This window comes from Podospora pseudopauciseta, chromosome 4 (assembly GCF_035222475.1).
Source record: "Podospora pseudopauciseta strain CBS 411.78 chromosome 4, whole genome shotgun sequence".
In the NCBI taxonomy this organism is placed as follows: domain Eukaryota; kingdom Fungi; phylum Ascomycota; class Sordariomycetes; order Sordariales; family Podosporaceae; genus Podospora; species Podospora pseudopauciseta.
Genome location: NC_085894.1, coordinates 2,785,577 through 2,801,082, shown reverse-complemented (window position 1 = coordinate 2,801,082; position 15,506 = coordinate 2,785,577). Strand labels below are relative to the sequence as shown.

Sequence of the window (15,506 nt, the reverse complement as noted above, 5' to 3'; positions counted from 1 at the left end):
TCGGCAACTCTCCGGGACCTCTTCCTGCCGTTCGGCATCGAAGTGAGCTTTTCGGTGGGATCTAACCGAGCACCCCTCTCCGAGGCTTGCAGCCCTTCCAATCGGCAGCCTCCCGCTCCCTCCATGCACGCACACCTCTATCGGACAACACACAAAAGCAACGAGGTGTAAATATTGTCTTCCAACAAGAGTCTTGCGATCTGCAGAGCTTCATGCTCATCACTCCTCCCTCCTTGAGAGCGAGGAGAGGTAGCTTGTCCTCTTGCTCGCCTCTTCCCGTCCGCTACCACCAATGGAATCATACCGAGTCCATCATACATCTTGGGCGGCCCGGCTACCTGAGCCGTCCTTCTGGCCGACATCTATCGGGTTCTCATGGCAGCGACACACCACCGATATGCACGTTGGATTCGTCAGCATACGTTCGCAGAGTACAGGAATGAAGGATGAAAATCGACAACACAGCTACCCCTCCTTCCATCGTCTCCGAAATCCACCATGTTGCATTCTCTGCTCAATACAGTTGTGTGCGACGTCTTACCATGCCAAATTCGGCCTTGGGTGTGGGCTGCAGGAACCAATGGGAACGAGGGTCCTTATCCCTTGGGACCTATATCACAGCTATTAAGACCACATCAAACTTTCGAACCCGCCTCAGTCAACCCCTCCATTTGCTGGACTTAGCCGTGCCGCCCTTTCAAGCTTCCCCGGTTCATGCCTGCTCGTCTCTGTGCCCATTCCCAAGGCATACAGGCTGACAATCGAGAGGGGGGGCGGATCCGCCGATTCCGTCGTCGAATGAAACCGCATTTGCGAGCTCCCTTCCGGTCGACAGATGTCAGTCTGCTTTTACGTCGGGAGTAGATCGCTGAGTTTGGTGATCGTCGGCTTCCCAGGCCATTGCGGTTCCAGATGGCTGATCTGATCGCTGGAAGGCATCTAGAAGACCCGTACTGGCTACGCTGAGAGCCTCAACTCTTGGCTGGGTTGTCCCCTTCATGGCATCAGTTTTGAGCCCTAGACCACGCACACGATGGCCAGGAACTTGTCTGCCGGTGTAAATTTGTCAAGTGTGGAGTGTAAACACACACGCTCGAGTCCTTCATCAAACTCGCCCCCCGGAACCACAACCTCCCGTGACATGTACCTTGTACATGCATTGCATATAGGGTCTTTCTTCCAAGGATGAGATGAAAACCACCGCCTCGAAATGACTTTATATCGCAAGAATTTATGGGCATTGACTAATAGTGCTGGAGAAACCGCGCTCTGTATTCTATCCCTGAACGGGGCTTATGCCGGGCTTGCAACACATTACAACAGTCAGCTGATCTGGCAATGGAGCTAACAAAAAACAGTTGGATCCATTCTGAAAGAGTCAGCAATCCTTATTCGAACCAGGGTATCCATTCCGTGGGACATACGATATACTACTGGGCACCATAGCCACGGAACGGCCTGGGATGGTGGCCATGGCAAAGACAGTCCGAATGCCTCTCCCCCAGCTTGCCTACGGAGGTGGTATCGCTCCGCACTCTAGGACTTGCTGCTGGCCGGCCTTATACTGGCCACACTCAGAGCCAAGACCCTTCCCGCCTATCTCGAGGTCACTAAGCTGTGATTCAGCAGAGCCTGGGGAAAAGAACAAAGAGTCCATCAACCATTCCGGTACTGACTTTCCTCAAAGCCGAGGCCTCTTCTCTCGCCTACGGCACAACCTTCATGCTGGGCAATCTCGTCTACCCAAGAGGTCGTCGTCCTTCGGTTGCCCACTCGACTTGCCGCTCATCTTATTGCTGGGCATTTCAAAGTCATCGAGGGTGCGTCCGTCTGCCTCGTTGACTGTTCGTCTTGGCCTTGCTGATTCTGCTTGTGCGAGTTAATTTGCGTCCCGCGGTTCACTACCCGCCTCGCGTCCAAAATACCGCTCATCTAGGGAGCCAAAAATATCGCCATGTATAGGGGTGACGGGGCGGTCCTGCATTGCAACATCGATATATTCTTGAGGCTCTTGTGGGTATAGGTGTAAGACGACACCTTGCTTGCGTGGTGGACTTAGCAAGTGAGATACGGTGGTGGCGATTATCAGAGAGGCGAATGAGTTTTCTGGACATGGTGGCCGCACCGCTGGATGTTGCGTGTGGCCTGCCATGCTTATTTTTGAGCGCAGGGTTCCGGGCTCCATCAAAGGCCCATCTCCATCACTATCTCGTTCTCCGGGTTGTGAATATGATGGCATATTCCAACCATGCCGCCGAAGGTGCGCCCTTCACCGCATTCCCAGCACCCCTGAACTTGGCAGAGAAGGCCGCGAAGCTGATGAGGCGAAGATGCTCACTGGATCCGGGCTGGTCTTCATGCCAGTCGGTCTCATTTGGCCCGATTGTGTCATCCCAACAGCACCACAAAAGCTTCGGCGGAGCAATCTTGCACCGAAATAGCTCATCATTGGTGCCAGTTCGACACCAATGGTCCTTCAGCAGCTTGGCCAGGCCCTCGATATATCGGTCGACAATGGTGAACTCATCACCAGCAGCCTGACTATCATCATCTCGGACATCTCCCCGAACCCAAGTTGGCGAAGAGCTTGGGTTCTCTCGTCCATGGTCCACCACTCCTCTCAGGCCCCTCACCCACATGGCTCGATCTCATCTGACAGTCGGCTATCTCTGCCGATATGTCCACTATCTTGAGTTTCTTGTGATCAATCAGGGCGGCCTCCTCGTGCAAAGCCGGCCAGATCGCGCCGGTTATGTTGGTGGCGTTGTCTAGACCCGTGAAAGTCAGGCACAGCAGGCAAGTCGTCTATGCATTGCAGCAAAAGAGGAGGTGAAAAACACAGACCATGGGATACAGAATTTATCTCAACGTCGGTGGCAGTGCCGGATGACGGATTTGTTTACTTTTACCATTGGCCATCATCGCCCTGGAGGGGGGGTCCTGCTCAGACGCCTTCCCTTACCCCCCTTATTCCCACTGTTGGGTTTGATCTTTGTTTGAGTTACTTGCTGTTGCACGGCACTTCTTCTTCGCTCCGTCTTCACGCTGCTCCTTTGACTCCTTTGTGCCGGTAGTAGTTTGGACCTGAGCATGGGCTCTTCAGGGGAGACCAACCACCCACTACTCTTCTCTCCCCCAAACACTCTTGCTCCCTCACCAGGCAACCCAGAATCTTTACACACATCAACGATTTTGTGTGAAAGAGGTGTCAAAATCTGATCAGCCAAGCCAAGCTTTTTTTTAGTGCTTCTTCCATCAGGGTAACATCGGAGCGATGAAGGCTTGGGGTGGGACGGTGGTGGGAAGATGTGTGTGCGCACGTCCTTATCAGATGGATGTTATAGACTTGTCTGGACCAGTCGAATCCAGCATTCTCCAACAAAAGCAGGAAGGCGTTGCGTTTTTCCCACTCTCACACCACCCAAAACCAAGAAGAAGATTGGTCTGGTTGCGGTTCCCGCTTTTCCGGCCGGCCCTTTCGGCTGGCAGTGCCGCCTCCGCAACAGATGTCCCTTCCTTCCCCAGAGATTACCCCCAGCAGTTACAACCATGGGAGAAGAAAAGCAGGATGCGATGACTGGGGGGCGATGAATTGCAGCGCAGCAGTTGGAGAAGCAAATATCTGGGGAATGCCTGGCCATTTGCAATCTGAACAGGCATGGCAGTCTGAATGATATGATGGAGGGTGTTTTTCAATGGTACGCATATATCAGAGTCGAATATGATGGATGTCTGCACGTCCATAGCGGATGATGACAACGTGAATGTTTGTCATTAGGTACCATGGCAGCAAATCCTCCAGCAAAGAAAAGGATTGTCAATATCATCATAACTTAGTAGTTCTAAGATATACCTACACTACACTATAGCCTCGTATCAGTCCTTGTGCATATTCTGCCTGTTTTGCTTTACCTTCCCATCAAGCCTGCATGTTTCAGGTATCGCTCGCTGCACGAGAAGACCCGATGCAGCCACACGCCAACGGCAACGTCAACGGCTCATCAGAGATACACACGTGGTTTTTTCCTTGCTCGGGCGGCACACGCACTACACTACACCAAGTTGAGAGAGAGTATTGGAGAACAACCATCCGTGTATGTGTGTGTGTGTGTGCTTTCCGATCTTGCTGGTTTCTAGCCGCAGAATGCATGCAGATTAGACAGATGTGTGTTGAAACGCATTAAGTGGTTGTAGTAAGCAACCCCATCGCCACTTTTCTCACAGGAGAGTGGCAGCGCTGACAAAGGCAGGTCGGTCGTTGAGAAAGGTTGCTTGCTTGCTTGCTCTGCTTCCCTACCTGTCCGGCAGCAGCAGGTTGGGCTTCGCTACCAAGTTTTTTTATATCCTCCCCCCCCCACGATGCACGCGCACAGACACACACTCTCTTTTCTGTCTCTTTACAGCTAATGGTGGTGGTGATGATGTAGGGCGTTTTGTTATTGTACTCAGTGCCAAAGAGACAAGTCGATGATGTCTGCAAGATAGGAGGTCCGATTTAGGAATAAGGGACAGGAGTAAACGTCTAGACAGACACGCCACATGTGCAGGCCTGCATACCTACCTACGCTCGGACCCCGCCTTACTACGTCTTTTGGCTGTTTACGCTTCGTTACGACACGCCTTCTTTGGGGATAGCAGGAAGGATTCTGGACACTGCTAAAAAGACGTTGAAGATAGTTGGCCAGAACGCACCTCCTCTACTCAGTTCACCCCTGGCCGTACAAAAACACCTCGATCAGGGCCCCCCTGACCCTGGCAGCAGCAGGCCAGACAAAACTCAGATCCCAGCCCAGCCTCATACCTAGTGCAGGATAGAGAAACGTTATCACCGGTGAGAAGGAGATCCGGGGCTACAGTGCCGGGCCAAAACTGGACCAGTTCCCAAGCTGTGATTGGCAAGAAATGACAACGGGGAGCTCACCGGTCTATGACTGCAAGTTCTCCAGGGGAGGGCATCCTTCTTGCTCGGTGCCTACACTAACAATTGTATACTACCTGTGGTGAACCTGCTGCTACAACTCGCTGACCCTTGAACAGACATTCAACCCCCCACCCTTGTCCATGAGGCTACTGCAGGATAATGGCAACGTCTGGCAATGAACGAATGGTACAGCGGTAGTGCGTGCATTTCCCGTTAAAACAAAACATTCCCCAACAAAGGGTGATCTCTACACTCGGAGTTGAGAGGTACCGAAGGGGGCCGAATTGGGGGGATATACCGCCCTTATGGTCCCCTTTTTGGAATATTCTTGACATCTATGATTATCTCCCTCCCTCTGGACTCGGAGTTGACAGGTACCGAGCGGCATTTGCCTTTTTCTCATTTTTCGGTCTTCTTGCTGAGCATGAAACTTTTTTGCCAATTAATTTATCTAGCGCCGCTTGTCGCTTGTCCCTTCCCGTTGCCGCCCATATGAATCCTGCCAGGAATAGACGCGCACCCCCTTCCCCTCCCTTGCCCATTAGTAAAAAGTGGCGAAACGGTATTTTTGGGTTCAAGGGAGGCAGCCCAGCAGGGCTTTTTGGTGTTCAATTCATAAAAAGGATCTTGAACACATGCACACAACAAAAAAAAAGTTATGCGGTGCAATGACAGGTGAGATAGATGTTTGAATCTGGAAATTGCGGAGGTGCGGTTGGCGCTATACCGGTGTTGATATACCTTCCCATTCTGGGGTGGCCTGCCTCGCTGGTTAGGAAATGTGTCTGTCAGTCAGAGCGGTTGTCAAAAGTGCCAACTGAGGTGTCAAGAGGTGTCAGATGTCGTAAGTGTTTACGAGTTCCTTGAAGAGAAAGTTCTTTGGGGACAACGGTGTCTTCTCAGACATCGATCGAAGAAAGATACTCAATACTCTTCGAACATGAAAGCATTCTGAGTCTATTGATGACGTTTATTTAAGAATTGTCTCACCTTCTACTGATCTAGAGATGTGACACATGATAGAACTCGGAGCAAGCGAGCTGTGCGTATTGTTACCGAGTCAGCCAGCACAGGCATGCCTACTGACATACGAGCTCCTTTGAAAACACTGAAGAGAGGCTACTCACTGAAGACTTTCATGACACAACAGAGACAATTACTTGTTTTCACCCTTAGGTGTGCCACCCAATCAAACCCCAAGAGCCCTGAGCCGCCCGCGGAGAGCAACGGAATGTGGGAGCCAAAAAGAGATCTTCAAAGATTCTCAAGACAACCAAACATTACACTTCACTGTAAACTCTCCAAATATCAATCCACGTCTATCCCTTTCTCCCGACCCTGAAGACGATCAGTCGCACAAAATCTGCTTTTCAGGCTTTCCAAGGAGAAATCATACCCCAGACCATTTTGATCCCCAACTTCGCCACCTCCCATATTAAAAAAATCCCCAAAACCACATCCATCAGGATTCAGGTCCCTCCTCTGTTTTCCCCCTTCCTCCTCCCAAACCAGAAAATAGACGATCCCAGTGCCACGTCTCGCCTCCTATTTCTGGTTTTCGACTCCTCATTTTCAATATAAAAACCACGTGGTAATCATCACACTCTCCCATTCAAAGTAACCTGAAATCCACTGATTTGCTGGTTAATTTGGAGAGACGCACCCTTTCCACGCAGCAGAAGGCAACCAAAAGCGAGCGGATAAGAAAGCCAAAGGGGAAGGGAAAGAAGAAAAACACCGCCCAGGCTGACATCATCACTGGATTGATGCTACACTAGAGGTGTACCTAAGCCCTTTTCTCCGCCCGTCGCGGCCCGCCGTGCTCCTGTATCTCCTTGGAGTTCGACTCTTCGTTTTCATGCCAACGGTGGAGAAAGCTAAGCCGGCATGGCTTGCATGGCCGTCACAGCGAGCCAGCAGAAATGAGGCCGAATGCCGTAAACACCGACCGAAGCACAACAGGAAGGGAAAGGACACAGGTGAAAACCTTGATGCCAAGTAAACGTCAATCGATAAATCCGTCTAGGCATGCAAAATCGGACCCTAAATATGTTGAATCTTGGGCGAGAGGTTTCGTTCCAAGCCCAATTGTTGTTGATGTGTCTCGGACCATATCACACCTGATGACGGGTGAAGTGTGGGGAGTGATCACTTCTGGTACCGAACATGGGGCAGTTGATGGTTGATGGCTGGCTTGCTGACTAGTATCGACACCAACCTGGAAAAGGCTTGGTAGACAGACGAATCAAAAAAGCCGTTGCAACACAACGGTCAAGACAAGGGGCCAGAAAACTAGCATCTTACCCGACCGGACCAGTTCTGGACAGGGGCCGGTACTTGGATGACGGATCGGGCTGCCTAGCTGTCAAGAAACCTGTTGGTTTTCACCAGACCAGACCGGACCAACGAATGAACTCGCAGACTGTGAAAAATAGAAACAACAAGACACCAAGAAAGAAACAGCTTACCCCCCACATCATTGCTTGCCCGTGACCTTATCACCCACTCGTCATCAAGTGCAAACACGGAACTTCCCTTGTCCTCACCCTCTCGGTCGCAGTGAAATAGGTCAGATGAACAAGAGACAAGCCTGCCGGCTCTGCCTTACTGGTTCCTCTGGGCACGGTGGAAGGCGAGGGGTTGAGGGGGCCTAGTTCGGCAGCCGTGATTGGGTTTTTTCTGCGGTCATGACGCGATGTAACAGCGGCACACGGAGCTCGTTGAAGGTGGAGAGTTCAACCCCTGGCCGCTTTGGCGGGAGAGGAGATTGGACCCGATGTTAACGGCACACCACACACCCCTTGCCAATCTGCCAGGTGGTGAACATCGTCTCTCCACTCTTCACTATCGGCTGTGCAGGGACCGCATGTTGAATCAGGTAAATTTAGCATCACCGTGTCCGATTGCTAACATTCGAGATGAGTGCTTGGAGCTGTATATGAAGGGATTGGAGGACATTGAGTCATGTGGCTAGCCGAAATGGGATGTCCATAGATAACGTTCCTGCACATCTTCAACGGTGGAGGGCGAGCGGTGGGTGAGGAGAAGACAAGAGGGCTTGTTGGATGATGAATGAGGGGAAATACTGATGTCGTCGTGCGGAGAAAGTTGACCGGACCTGTCGGGGGGCTTTACGCAGCGGCGTGGGTGAGCAGGAACATGGCGAGGACGCTGTGAGGCTCCTCGATGGCCCAACACCGACCGTCTTCTTCACACCCTCTCGTGATGGGTCCTTCCTCTAGTGGCCGATGTCAGCAAGCACTCACTGACTTGATAACTGGAAGTGGGTGTAGTAGGTGTGCGGATGAATGCCGGTCGGCAGCCGTATGTCAGCGAAAGGATCCGGGTTTGCGCGTATCATCCCGTATCGAACCCACCAACATCGGAACTCAATATAAAAAACCCTGGTCATCTTTCACCAGCTGAGTTCAAGTAGCGAAACTCGTTCAATAAAGGTCCTAGAGAGATAACAAGCCTGGGTGTCGGAACCGAGCTGGCATCCGACATTGGCCCTGACTGAGGAACCGAATGTGAACATTCTTCAAAGGGCCGTGTACTCGATGGTTGACATCTGTCGTCTCTGGTCTTTTCCCCCTCGATGGGGTCGCATTCAAGGTCGCATAGACACGAGGATGTGGTAGCCTTGTGAGACGGAGGGCCGTATGCGTGTCTTCCCCGTTCCCTGCCTTGGGTAGTCTAAGCTGTTGCGTGCCGCAGTGACATCGTGGGCGATGGCGAAGGCGAGCGTTACGGCGAAGGACTATCGTCTTGCCACCTCAACTATGATTTGGCGTGAGATGGGCCGAGCTCGCAGGCCTGGTGTCCCGATCTGGCTTTGGCACGCAGCCCTCGCCAGCATAAGTCCGAATTAGGACTGCTTCGAGGTCCTGAACGATGCCGAGAGTCCAAGTTGGCTACGCTCGCGTATGCAGGCACTTGAACAAGCTGCAGGCCAAACCCCGTTCAGTCTTTTGCAGCCAGTAACCAAACGTCTTCATTTGTGGTTCCTTTGTAACGGGCCAGTATTGTTTGCATCTGTCAGACTGTCAGAGTCGAGGGAGTCGAGGAAAGACAAGGGTCGTTAGGTCAGTGGCAGCCAAGACAGGGCTCGCAAGCAATCGCTATGTTTGGAGCCCGAGTGTAGGTAGCTTGGGTGAGGGCTCTGGTTCCCTTCTCCCGAGGAGGGCCTTGCAGAGACAGACTAGGAGCTGTTGACATGGTCTCTGATGTGGTAACTGGCAGTGTCGTAGTACTGTAGTAGTGTATAACCGGACGAGGGGAGGGTGTGAAGGGGTGGCACGGAAACAGTTGAGGTGTCAAGAAACAACAAATCGGCCAAGGGCCTGCCCCGCAGATCGGATTCGGGTGGTGTCTTCCCTTTCCAGACAGCTTCGTTCACCGTGCAACTCTTTTGGTCGGTGACGAGACTCTGAAGAGTCGTTGCCAAGCGTCGCAGTGGGAGCTTGTCTCTTGACACCTGCTGGCCAGTGTCATCTCGCACAGACCGGGTGTTCATTGGTCCTCATTTCACACCCTGTCTTGGGTTGCTTCCACGTCCCCTCGAGGACACAACCCGCGCGCTTTCAGCCCTGAACCCTGCCCTATGTTGCGCCAGTTTCAAGAAAGTGCCGTCTTGATGGGTAGTGAGAACTGGTGATTGGCGATAAGAACCGATCGATATCGTCTCGGAAATTTGTTTCAAGGAATTTGCCCGCCACTAGGGAGCTTGAAAGAGCCGTTTGCAACACTGACCACCAGTTCGCGATGGTCAACATTTGCAACCGTGACGTGGTGACTACTGATCCACATAGAGAGTGGATGACGGGAGCATGAACCGGGTAGCATCGGAAGTCAAGCTTCAAAAAGACCACAAGCGAGTGCGAGCAGCTTTGGGGGCCAAGAGCGAGCGTTGTACTGCGGAGTGCGACATGTCAATATGTGGATGAAATCTCAAAGAGGATGTCATGATCGAAGCATCAGGATCATGGCTGTGTACCTAGGGGACCACCATCACATGGTCGACGCATTCTATCTGGATGCCATGTCGATGAAAAGAGAGAGGGTAGATGTAGGAAAGCAATCTGACATGTGAGCTACTCATCTCATGGTTTCCTATCTCCAAAGTAAGTTGAGAGTTCTTTGATGGGTTCTGAATCCAGGTCGAGAAATATACATGTCTGCTAGTCCAGATCTCTAAGCCAAATGGTCGACTTAGTTCATTCAAACCTGCTCGTCCATGGCAATGACCGCGACGAAGTATCTAAGTTAACTATAGCCGGAATTAAAACAATGAAACATGAACTATACTTCCATCATCAAATGAAAGTGTCTGTTCAAGACTATCTCTTTACGGCATTTCAAGTCCAAAATATCGACGACTGGTGAGCTTTACCACTCATGGTGTAAAGACAACAATCGTCCCTATTATATCTAGGGTTCCTATGGCCAGACACCGACTTTCCATTCCGCTTGAGCCAGATACAAGTTAAAATCAAAATCAAGCTCGTTGGAAGTGCTAAACCAAAGACAGGAGTCACTACATGAAGCTCATCGACAACTCGACTTTGCAGAGTTCAAGTTATTTCATATGATAAGTGGGTAAAAGAAGTGATATCCGGAGCAAAGCAACTATCAGGACGATCCTTTCTAAAGTCTGCTGCAAGTATATACCAGACGCCTTCTGGTGAAGGGCGAAACCTCACCTGCTTAGTCATGATTGCTTTTAGACATACAAGACTAAATCAATCAAAAGAGTATAGGCTGCATGATCTCTCGCATCAAAATATTTCTCGCACTTGAGCCGCAGTGTGGTGTGTTGTTGTTCTTCCTTTTTCCTGTAATCATTCAAAACAGCCCCTGAAAATATAGCTTTCAAACCCAACCTTTTCTACATCGACTTCAAAGACAGCAAGGAGTGTATAGTGAGAGACAAGAGAACACAAATTAGAAAATATAGACTGAGGAAAAAAGGCAAAAGCTCACCTGCCCCTCGAGGGCAAGTGCCGAAAACCCAGTCGTATAGGGTTTTGCGAGGAATCGAACGGTCAGCCCTAATACCTGTACCATTTAACCACAAGGATCTTTTGATGAAGGTGCCGGGGTTGGTTGCAATCTATCATGGTTGATCTAATACATTAACCATCAAACAGCTTTGCAGGCCAACCCGGTGTGTTCCCGACTCGAGCGGTACCATGTCACCATGCAACCGTACTCGGTGTTGATAAACTCGCCCCCTCTTTCAGTTTTGCGGCATTTAGAGACTCACATTTTAGACTTGTCTTGACATACTCTTGGTTATTAAAGTCTTCTGGTCGTAGGTCGTGTACGCGTGGGTCGGGTCAATGATGAGGCTTTTCATGCTTGGTACCTAATAGATTTCTGGCATCTTTCCATCATTTTTCATGACATATCATTCTACAAGTTGAGAGACCATTAAAGGATATGCAGTCACGTACCTTAGGGCTCAGATGTCAAAAAAGAAGGACGAGAGAAAAGCTGAAGATTATTCTTGGCCAGGTTTAACCCGACAGTCTGTCTTACCGTGACCAGGCCACCACTGCAGTAATCAAAGTATATCTAGTTCTCCCGTACGCCTGATGATCTTCTTGAAATCGTACGATTGATACACTCTCAAGATATCACAATCGTTGAGGCAGACTCCAGGCCTCGCTTTTTCCTTGGCCACTGTAATCACACCATTTCCTCTCATTAGCTTGCTGATGAACTACACTTAATGGAACAGGAGATGATGGAACACGTCAGAGAAACAAAAGTCTCCAACTTGATCATTTTACAGGGAGGGCAGTTGTGGCACTTTAGAAGGGTTTTTTGATATCCCGATAAACACAATGTTCTGCCTCACATAAACCAACACCTTGTATAAATCAACGCTGTTGTTTCCCCCACACTATGTGTACAAGCTTTTCCACACCTCTACCGCATCCGGATTTGCCCCTCTTTCTCTAAGTGGACGACTCACGCTTCACCATAGTCCCATGGTGATAATCCTCATCCCTCTGGTAGTCCGATACCCACCTACCGCGGTGATCTTCGTCCCACCTCCGCTCTCGCTCCAAATCCATCTCATTCAACAGCTCGTGTCCAACGCTGGTCTCAATTTCCTGTCCGTCTTTGCCCACAAAAACCGGCAAGCCCTCATTGAGCGGGTTTGTAACTCGACGGACTCTTCGAAACTCGAGGGGTGTGGTGCTCAACCATTCCAGTCTGAACGGCTCGCTGGTGCCCCAGGGCAGGCTCTTCATCCAGCAGGGGCGTGGGATCTTCGACGACGGTGCGGTTGTCATCCGGGCGTAGCCTTGAAAGTGGCCAGACTGGTTGATCGAAAAGAACAGGATAACGTTCCTACACTGGTTGAAGGCCTCGGTAAATGTCGAGCTGTTTTTGGCCTGCGTGGTCCAAATATTCTGCATTTTGTATGGTCAGCATGGCCTTCTGAAGCCATTGGATTGGGATGGGGACCTACATCTTCCATACACTGTTCGACATTCTGCTCATTAAAAGACTTGACGATGAAGAATCGAGTATCTGTACAACACAACACCAGGTTAATCAGTCCCATGGATCAATGACCGCCAGACAAAGACCTTGCTACGATGGGGACCAGGGAATGGATGAGACATCTTCTACTAACCACCTCGACGTCCAAAGTCCAGACGTCGCGATCTTCCGTTCTCTCTGTCATGATGAGCCGAATCCCAACGTCCTTTGTAGCTATCGTACCTCGACTGAGGCCGGTCATCACCATATTCCCGACGGATTGAAGGACCTCTCGGCGGGGTCCGAGAACGCTGGAAGTTGGACGGCTCCTTGTAGTTATGCCAGCAGGGGGGCGGGCGCCCAAAATCATGCCGAGGGTGGCTAGGACGACTGTCCACAAACTCTAGGCGTCTGCTCTCATCCACTGGGTTGTTGTCTTCTCTCTGGACATCTTGGTGGTTAGTTCGAGGAAGCTTATCTCTTCCTTGCGTGTCAGCCCCTTCCTCAGGGTGCGCTCTCTTTGTCGCCGTGTGCATGATGCCTGAAGTCAGAAACATTGCGCTAGTGGTTTCTTTGCCCTCAGGCTCGGGTTTTTTGGGGGTGATGGGAGTAGGTAAGCTTTGTCTCGTCTCTGAGACACTGTGTACGCGAGTAACCAAAGGCGCGGGTGTGGCCTTGTTCTGAGGTTGCCGTGGCCAGGAATCATTCTCAGCTTCTTCCAAAAGCTTTCGTTCCTCCTCCTCGAGTCTCTTTTTCTTGGCCGCGAGGTCTCTTAAGCGCCGAAAACGGTCCAACTTTACTGTGCGAACCTCTGTGTTGTGGTACTCGGTCATTTCAAGCCAGTCTTTGATGTCGGGAGCAAGCTCGAGTAGCTCTTGTATCGCGTGGGAAGCTGACGATGAGACTTCTACATTGCCTGTGTGTGGCTGTAAGCCGGTGGAAGACGTTGTCCGGGTGACCAGTGTCTCTTGACAGTTTGGTAACCCATGATGGTTGCTCGTCATGGCATTCATGAATGAAAGGGGCTGTGAAGTGTTCGTATAGACCTCATCTTGTGAGGTGTACTTGGTTGAGTTAGCAGCATGGGCCTGATGGTTTCTTGACAAGGCATCAGACGACGACGATGAGGGCTGTGGGTTATCATCGTTGGCTCCAGATGTAACCCGTATCGAGGTGATCAAGTCCTGAATATCGTCATCAGTCGCACCTAACGACACCTTGCTCGACTCTTTAGAAATGGTCGTGCTGTTCTGCCGGCGACTTCGACTGAGTTTCTCTCTCAGCGCAGCGGAGCGAGCATCCAGGCTGCTCAGATCAGCCAGTTGGCCTGGCATTTCGACTGAATATCGATTTCCTTCATTCGATATGTTATATGTCGAAATAGGGGCAGCTACTACTGCGCAAGATCAGCACGTGAAGATGGGACCGTGATATTGAGATGACTGAGGATTACCGACGATATGGTACCCAAGTCTGTGTTTTGCTGCTTTCGCCGACCAGCGCTGTTGAATACGGTTAGAGCTGTAGACGATGTGCTGTAAAACTGCTGAGATATCAGGAGACCGCGAGTTGGCGTCGGATGCGAGTCAAGCGTGGGCAGAGAGTGTTCAGGGAACCCAACTCGAGGTTCAAATTCTTCAACCTTCGCAGAGTGGGGCGCTACTTCCAGTCATTGGCAAAACCAAGCACTGGTTATGACAGGTTGGGTTCAACTGGGAGGAGCAATCCAGGACGCAGACGGGAGCTCTGTCTGCTTTCCTTTTCCGCCACAATAAAAGTGAAGTTTGGATGGAAGCTGAGTGGAAGGCACAGAGAGAGGCGGGGAAACTTCATCAGGTAGGTAAGGTGTTGTGATGGATACCTATGCTGCTGTACAAGTCCGATGAGCTGCAGCTCGGGACAGCAACTGAGTCAGTGTCCAATAGATCATTCCCATCTTTTCTGATTTCGAGTACAAAACAAATGGAAACCCAAAGCTTTCACAACATGGGCAGGTCCTCCTCGTTTTGTGGTCTTCAGCATCGATATATCAATTCGATGGATCTAACCCATCTCTGAACCCTAACCCCTCACTAGAGATCAGATAATGGAGCCGCCCCGCCCCGCACTTCAGCAAGGCAGTGGCACGATGTCCCCTTCTCATCTCCGTTGCTCCACACACGAAACCTCAGCAGTTCCTCCACTTCGGCCGGCGGCTTGCGGTGGTGATGCTTGAACATGGATGGATGATTTCGGACGACAGATTCTTGGAGAACCTGTACAATATCACGCTAGGCTATGCTGCGTAACGCACCACCTCGCCCATAGGATCGCTCGCTGCGCCCAGCACGACCGCTCCAGTCCTTTGTTGCCTGGCGATGCGCGTTGATGAAGTCAGCTACGGTGCCTTCACATGGACCACTACCGGTAAGGCGGCGCCGATCGTCATGGCCGTGTCCTGGGAAGCTGGTACCGAATATCCGTCGAACCCCGCTTGACCGTTGAAACCAGGACGGCGGATATTGGGCATTGGCAGCCGCAGACAAGAGGCGCTTGAGTGTTTCATGTGACAGGCCAATACAGAGAGATTGCAAGCGCTGGCTGCTGAATGGCATCATCTCGCCCTGTTTGCTCTCTGTACAAACATCACGACCCTCTGCAGCAGTTCTTGATCCGAATCCCTCGCGGGCCGGCTTCCCGCAATCTGGGTCATGTCGCCGTGGCGGTCAGACAACATCTCGGTCTGTCAACGGCGGCTACTTTTGCGCCTCCATCACAATCCCTGCCACCGTTGACCAAGAGCGTCTGGAAGGGCTGTCGAATCTCGCAAGCTACGGTGACGAAGTGGTCTTCATGGGTTGTGGTGGGGTTTTCGGCTCGAGGAGACACAAGCGAGACACTGTGCCTGCATAAGCGTTCCCCTAATTCAACAAACCGTTGCCCGCCGCCGCCCACAACCCGTATCTAGCTTTCGACGACGTCGACGGCGGCATCACAACCGCCCCAACTCCCCGCTTTCGTCCCATAACCAACCTTCCCCCTTGTTTCATGCCTTGACTGCGGGATCCCAGCCGAGCCCGCCAGTGGTCCCTTGAGGTCAGATCATGCG

The 15,506-nt window shown here is 51.3% G+C and overlaps 1 protein-coding gene across 1 annotated transcript; it reads right to left on the bottom strand.

Annotated features, from left to right (window-relative positions):
* Positions 1–11,688: 11,688 nt before the first annotated feature.
* QC763_407560 (uncharacterized protein) lies at positions 11,689–14,347 on the bottom strand. The gene is made up of 3 exons (XM_062912393.1): positions 12,573–14,347; positions 12,405–12,466; positions 11,689–12,345 (listed from the first exon to the last, which is right to left on the bottom strand). Exons 1-3 carry the CDS (start codon positions 13,750–13,752, stop codon positions 11,884–11,886), a joined length of 1,704 nt encoding a protein of 567 aa, XP_062765981.1. The 5' UTR covers positions 13,753–14,347; the 3' UTR covers positions 11,689–11,883.
* Positions 14,348–15,506: the final 1,159 nt, after the last annotated feature.

Excerpts from the sequence above, each read along its gene's own strand:
- QC763_407560 (XM_062912393.1), bottom strand. The coding sequence starts at position 13,752 with ATGCCAGGCCAACTGGCTGATCTGAGCAGCCTGGATGCTCGCTCCGCT. Across the intron at positions 12,467-12,572 it reads GGACTTTGGACGTCGAGGTG|ATACTCGATTCTTCATCGTC; the intron begins GTTAGTAGAAGA and ends TGTGTTGTACAG. Across the intron at positions 12,346-12,404 it reads TCGAACAGTGTATGGAAGAT|AATATTTGGACCACGCAGGC; the intron begins GTAGGTCCCCAT and ends TACAAAATGCAG.